General features: G+C 48.2%; 1 protein-coding gene across 1 annotated transcript in view; it reads left to right on the top strand.

Moving 5' to 3' along the window:
• Positions 1 to 5,830: 5,830 nt before the first annotated feature.
• Positions 5,831 to 6,991, top strand: part of ZNF292 (zinc finger protein 292) — a 54,333-nt gene continuing 53,172 nt past the window's right edge. The window contains exon 1 of the mRNA XM_040597759.1: positions 5,831 to 6,168. Within this exon, the coding sequence (XP_040453693.1) occupies positions 6,007 to 6,168 (162 nt within the window). The 5' untranslated portion in view covers positions 5,831 to 6,006. The remainder of the gene's footprint in view (positions 6,169 to 6,991) is intronic.

Genomic DNA, 6,991 nt, shown 5'->3' with positions numbered 1-6,991 from the left:
ACCAGCAAATGCTTGCTTTACCTCTTAGCAGGATATTCACAGTTACTATTTTAAATAAACTCTCTCCCCATTCTCCCCAAATTGTACAAAAGAGGTACCCTGTCTTGATGTACAATCCCTTTTTCTGGGCTCATGAAAAAGATCCAATTCTTAGACACAAAATTAAAATAAAATAAAATAAAGTGTTTCTGTGGAATCCTCCTCATTTAAATGGCTATCTTGTCAAATGGGGAAGGAAATGAAGAAAAGAGTGCAAATATGAGAAAACATCTCCATCTCCAGGACACCCTTTCTTTCTTTTAATAATTTTTTGAAGTACAGCTAGAACTCTCTTAGATTCAGTGACAATAAAACTATTGAAGCTTCCGGCAGTGTGCACTGGGAAGTGAACAAAGGAAAATGATAAACAGAAAAGACAATTGGAAAAGTAGAAAGGCACCATTAATTACAGGTAAGAGTATTGTGGTTTGTATTAAATTATGTAAAATGAGAACATAACCACCCCCTTGCTTTTAAGGTAGCTCTGAAAATATTTTGCAAGATCGCCTTTTGAGAAAACAGCTCCAGCCATGACCAAGGCTGTATTTTCAAATGTGCTGTCCTCCTCATCATTAATTTGCTCCCTCTGGAGTAGAAAGAGTCTCCATGCGATATGAAAATGGATGTTGCAAAAACTTCCTCCTTTCCTCCTCCCTGCTCATGCAGAAGACAACCTACAGACCACACTCTGCACAGTTGATTTTTTTCTTGCTGACATTTAGACCACTTTGATTACTGAGCAATATATAAACCTACATCAGTAATTTTCAATACATGTGAAAATGGTCCCAGGCTTGACAGAAGCCAGCAGTATCATTAAGAAAGTTGTGACTATATGAGATTAATTTTCTTCCCCCTTTTGGACTTTGTGTTTCATTTGCAATCAGTTTTCATGATCAGATCACCTTGCACAAATCTACCTTTCTACTGTTTTCACAAGTTTCTTCTGTAGTGTTGTGGAGGAACACATAAGTGCTTCAGAAATAACACTATTTATTGTCTAACATGATAGCTATGTCTGTTCTGACGTATTCAAGTTAACACCAGTTTTTCTTCACACAGTACAATCCCTTTAGCTTGAAAAGCTTTTGTCCTAACGGATGCTTACTTTTAGTGTTTCTAGACTGAAAATATACTTCTTTGCAGTTTTTGTTTCACTAAGCTAAATGAACTGTTTTTATTCTCCTCTCATAAAACAGATTCTCTATTTTACTGATCATCCTTTGAGTCCTTCCCTGTACCTCTTGCAGTGCAATCTCATCCTTTCTGAATAACAGTGACCAGAATTGCACAAATTGTCTCATATGAGATGAGACCAATATTTTTATCTGCAATATCTAAAGGGAATAGCTGACCTGGCATGTTGTGTGATTTTAGTAACTTTTTTTGTAGCTCGATCATATTTATGACTTGGCCAACTAATACAATAAGCACTTTCTATCCACTGTCACTTCTAACTAATGAGGTTCCCCCCTAGCAGAAAGTACTGCTATCAGTCTCCTTGCATGTTGTGTTATTAAAATTAGTCCATTCTATTATTTAGGTTCTCAAGGTCATCTAGTCTTGCTCCTTCTCATATTGAAAGTGTCTCACTATTTTGTGTCATCAGCACATTTCATTATTACAGCTCATATTTTTGTACCTACTTCATTAATGGAAATTACTGGCTGAATAAAGATCTTCTGATGTTTCAGATGGGTATGTGATAGGTTTTTTGCTTTCACCTCAAATGTGGAAACATTCGTTTTCATTTATTCTTTCTCATTAGCCCCTGCTTTAATTTCCTTTGTAAGGAAACTCAGCTGGGCTTCTGACAATTCTCACTTTATTCTTACCCTTCTTAATATTTTTCAAGCAATCATTTTGTTCCATTCCTTTCAAGCTTTTGATTGTTCCCAATAACCCTTTTGAAGTTGCTATTTATCCAGCTGGGTATGTCCCTCTTGTTTGAGATATGAATTCTAGATACTTTTTTTCAGAGACTTGACAGATGCCAAGTCTTCTCCGCATGTAAGTCCTCGACCACCTAGATGCAGCTGTCATCACCAACTCATTTCATCACAGAACGGTTTGGGTTGGAAGCGACCTTAAAGATCATCTAGTGCTAACCCCCCTGCCACGGGCAGGGACACCTTCCACTAGTCCCCAAACTGACTCAGACAAGTTCTACTTTATCTTTCCTGTTGCTGTTTGTTTCATTAATATCTATCACATTTGAGAAAACTAATCCTCTGTCAGCCCCCTTTGCCTCCCAAACACCATGAGTGTTTCAATATTTTTGTGTTCCTGTCCTATTTTTTTTTATTTTGTCATACCTTCTGTTATCCCTAAAAGATCTAGTTTTGTTGCCAAGGGTCCAATGATACACAAATATCACAGTTGTTTCTTGCTAACACAACATTTTCCCTGGAAGAATTAATAGTCCTCCTCCCGACTTTCAGCTACATACAGTCTAAGTAATACTGTCACCACTACTCCAACCCCTTCTTCTTGCTGTTTGTTGCCCTAACCTCTGGTACTCCTCTTGCTATTCACTTTATTTTCTTCTTCCAACATCTTAAAACCAGTAGTGAGACATCACATAAATTGTTTCTTAAGGCTATTTCCAACAACTGATAGGTAAATAACCCACATATAGGGGAGCTTAGATCACAAAGACTCCTTTTTCTCTTATGCATTTCTAGCCAGGTCCAGCATCCCAAAACACACAACCAAAGTATCTGAAGTCACAGGATATGCCTCCTCTTCATGTTAGGTTTATTTGAGACATGAGAATAGAAGTGTGGAGCTAGGAAGACATTGCACTGTGGAAATACTGAGTCAGTCAAGGCAGTGACAAGAGAGTGGGGAAGAGCGTATCTGAATTCCAAAAGAATTTTTGATGATGAGGAATCTTTACTGCCACAAGCCCTTAACTTAAATCTTTATTTCTAGCACATGCTAATAATAAGTCTGTCAATTTCTCTTAACAACAAATTCCATCTTTGTAGTGGTGTAAACTTGGGTCCTTCCCCTTTCAGTCTTCCACCTTTTTTCTGTTCTTTCTTTCAGTCTCCACCATCGTTTTCTTCCTTGGACTGTTTTGGTTGATTTGGGTTCCTCTCCCAGGGGATTCATTGTCCTTCCGCATACCTACATGTTCCTCACCTGCTTCTTTCTTCTCTGTATTTTCCAGTAAAGCAAATGCCTTCCTTGATTGTATTTCCCCTGCAATAGTAAGCATCCTCTCTCTTATATTTACTTTCTTTCACTGTCACATAGTCTGCCCCACAACTCCATGAAGAAAACAGGTATCTGAAAAGACTGTCTTCTGTGCACAGCATCTTTCCCTCCTGTCGCTGTCAGGCACCACCTCTTCTCTTCCACAAGCTCTATCTACCACTGTGTAGTTTCTGTCAGGATTCAAAGACAGGACAAATACCACAGCTTTGTATCTAGCTGTGCCCAGCATTTTTTTTCCTCTTCCTCAGGCCACCGCCACACTTGCCTCAGTAGCTGTCATCATCCTCTCACTATTGTCAAACAAGAAAAAAGGGAACTCCTCCCTTATTCACTGCTGTTTGTGGTCATTCCTTCTATTTAGTAACTTTTCCCTTGATCTCCTAGGTATAAGCTTAGCAATTAACTGCCTGCAAACCGTGATTGAAGACAGGAATCTTCCCTTGCACAAGGCCCCTGGAGGCCTAAGTGCAAGTCCTCCTCAGGGTAGGCCAGCTGAAGGATGTGTTCCTTTCTGCTTGAACCTGATGAGAACAAAACAAACCCTTACTCTACCATCTCCCAAGTGCAAACCTTTGCATGAGCAAGAAACTCATGTTCCACATTACTCCTTCCTTCCTGGCCCAGGCTCAATTCAGAAAACCCTCTGGGCAAGGAGGAAACAAGACAGCAAGCTAAAACACGGACAGGCTATGAATATGAATTTGGCTATTGTGGTTTACCCTTAAGTGAAAATAATTACAAATAGCGCAATATAGGACTGAAAGAATTATCCAGAGGAGAAGCTATTTTAGCTCCTGCAGATAAATTAAGTGATTGAAGAAGAATAAATAGGTCTTTGTGCAGTTGTTTCTAGTATTTGCATCGCTCATTAGTACTGGTGCTACAGGCAGTTTGGTGGTGAGGAATACATGCAAATCAGTCACACTTTCTGGTACTACATTAAACCTTAAATGGGAAAGCTGAAAGTTTTCTCTTCTTCTGCTTGGAACAGAATGGGTTTCTGTACCTTGTAATGTACATGTACCCTGTAAAATTCAGAAACTTAAAAGGTTTCAGGTTTACAATGGCAAATAAGGTATTTACTTCATTGCTTGTATGGGAAACCAGAAACATACTACTTTGACCACTGCTATGACCCAAAACGTGGTCGGTTTTGGACCAGACTCCCAGGCCTGTCTCCAAAATGTTGCATATTCAGTACTATCACTGTGAATGTCTACACTTGCAGATTAATGTTCCTGCAATCTCAGAGGAACCTCTTCTAATTCCAGCTCCAATTTAGTGTTCATTCCACCATAGCCCTCAACTTTCAACTGTATGCAAGAAGTAGGTAGCACTGCTTTTCCTTTGTGACATAAAAAACCTCCAAAACATAATCATCAAATCAGTCCGGTGGTCATACAAGGTAAGTTGGTGGGTGTAGGATATTGTATTAAACCTGGGCCTGAGCAAGACTGCCTGAAATACTGAGGAGTCTGTAGCTACAGTCTCTTCCAGCCAAAAGCGTTACACCTGATTCATGTTAGTGCAAAATTCCAGTGTTCCCCATTTTCCAGATGATGTGAAATGCCCAACTTAACATGGTGCACCTTCTCTCACTGCTTGCTGGCTAAGAGAAATAATCCAGTCCTGACACGACAGTGTTCTTGCTGCAGTAACACATTTCCTCCTCACTTCCCCGATGAACACTGGCAACGCAAAGAGTGTGGAGCTGTCAACCTGTGTCAACCTACACAGCCTAGAAGACTGCAAAACATGTACCCCTGCCAATTCAGTGCCCATCGGGTCCATGTTTTCCTCATCATCCAATTCGATACCTGAAGCCAATCTCCAGTATTTCCAATACTTGGTGACAGGTGAAAGGATCTCCTCAGCTCCTTGGGCAGATATAGGGGAGGTCAGTGCCCATCAGTGGAGCTCTCCACTGCTCTGAGAACAGCACCAGTATGTGCGAGGGCACTTAGCCCAGCCACCAGGCCCCACAGGCAACAAAGCCCTCCAGAACCTCCCGCTGTTGAACAGCACCATTTGAAGAGCAAAACCGCACTCCTCACTTCAAATTATAATAAAAAACAGGACAATCCAGGTACAAAAAGACAACTTGGCAGTACCCTTGAGGCAAACACACCCCGCTGCTGCCCGCAGAGGATATAGGAGAGGGCACAATGTGCAACACTGCTCCAGTGGTGCTGCCCGTGGCCTACCCAGCAGTGGCTGGCACCCTCGGGCAGGAGCGGGGAGGCAGGCCACCGGGCTGAGCCGTGGGGGGAGGTGGCCCTGGTACAGCCGGGCCGCATGTACACTGCCACTGCCACCAGCATCGCTGCCTTCAGGGCTCGAGGGGAGGCGGCGAGCCCGGCCCGGCGAGGCCCCTCGGCGGCACCCCGGCAGGCAGGGCGGCCCGCCGGCCCCACCCTCCGCCATTTGCTGCCGTTTGCCGCCAAAACCCGTCGGCGGGAGGGCGGGGAGGGGCGTCACGTGGCCGCGCAGCCGCCGGGCGCGTGGCGTGGCGTCACGTGACAAGCGGGGGCGCGCCCCCTTCCTCCTCTCGCCCCTCCCCGGCCCGGTCCTGCACAGTGGGGGATGGAGAGCGCGCGCGCGCGCTCGCCCGTCTCCAACGGCACGTGACCCCTCCCCGGAACGTGGCATTGTGTAATCACGTGACCTGGAAACGGAGCGGGGGGGGCCGGGAGGCCGAGGCAGAGAAGGGGGGGGGCTGCGTACGCGACGGAGCGGGGTGCGAAGATGGCGGACGAGGAGGCCGAGCAGGAGAGCGGTAGCCTAGGTGGCGGCCTCCTGGAGCTGCGGCGCTTGCGGGAGCGGCTGGTGGAGCTAGAGACGGGGCTGCGGGAGAGCCCCGAGCCGGCAGTGCAAGCGGCTACCGAGTACTGCAAGCAGCTCTGTCAGGTCAGGCCGCCTCTACCCTTCCCTGCCCCCGCCCGCGCTCTCCCCTCCCCCGCGGGGTGTGTGTGTGCGTGTGCCCGGGTGAGAGGGACGGCGGGGGGCCGGGCGGGAGCAGCGCCGCCCCCGCCGGGGCGCCGGGCGGGGAGCCGCAGCCAACGGCCCGGTGCGGCGGTTGGCCCGGGCGGGGGGGGGGGGGGGGGGCGCGCCGGGAGTTAGTGCTCCGGGCCGGGCGCCGCGGGGCGATTGACGCCGCTGTTCATTGTGGGCTGCGATGAGGCAGCCCGCCCCCCTGCGCCGGGAGCCGCTCCGGCCGGGCCTGTAATCCCCTTCCCCCGCCTCTCCTCCCCCCTCCCCGGCGGCCGCCCCGGTTCTCGCGGTCTCTAGGCCCCTTTGTTGTGTTCTGCGGCTCGGCTTATCGAAGGGCCCTTTGTTCCTGGCGGTGGCGGACCGAGGCCCCCCCCCCCCCCCCCTTCCCTGTCCCCTTCCCTCCGGCACCCTCCTCCCCTGGAGGCGAAGCGCGGGGCGAAGGGCGGGGGGGGGGCGGCCCGGGAGATGGGGGCTCCGCTTCTCCGCCGAGGGGCCGGAGAGGAGCCGAAAGTCCGCCCTGGGGCTCCTGCTCGGTGCCCGAGGACCCCCGGCCCCCTCGCTCCTGCCCCTCTCCCTTCCCCGTCTCGTATCCTGGAGGGTCAGCGGAGTTCTTGCCATTCTGGGAAAGAGAAGGCGGTGAAGCGGCGGCGGGCTGAACTGTGCCGCCGGTGATGGTGGCGGGTCGCTGGGTCTGCGGTGCTGCTCGCCGTTTTCTCGCCCTGTCAGGGGAGCGAGTCCC

Source organism: Falco naumanni, chromosome 6 (assembly GCF_017639655.2).
Source record: "Falco naumanni isolate bFalNau1 chromosome 6, bFalNau1.pat, whole genome shotgun sequence".
NCBI classification, from domain to species: Eukaryota; Metazoa; Chordata; class Aves; order Falconiformes; family Falconidae; genus Falco; species Falco naumanni.
Note: the sequence above shows the minus strand (reverse complement) of the source record. Positions and strands in the feature narration are given on the sequence as shown.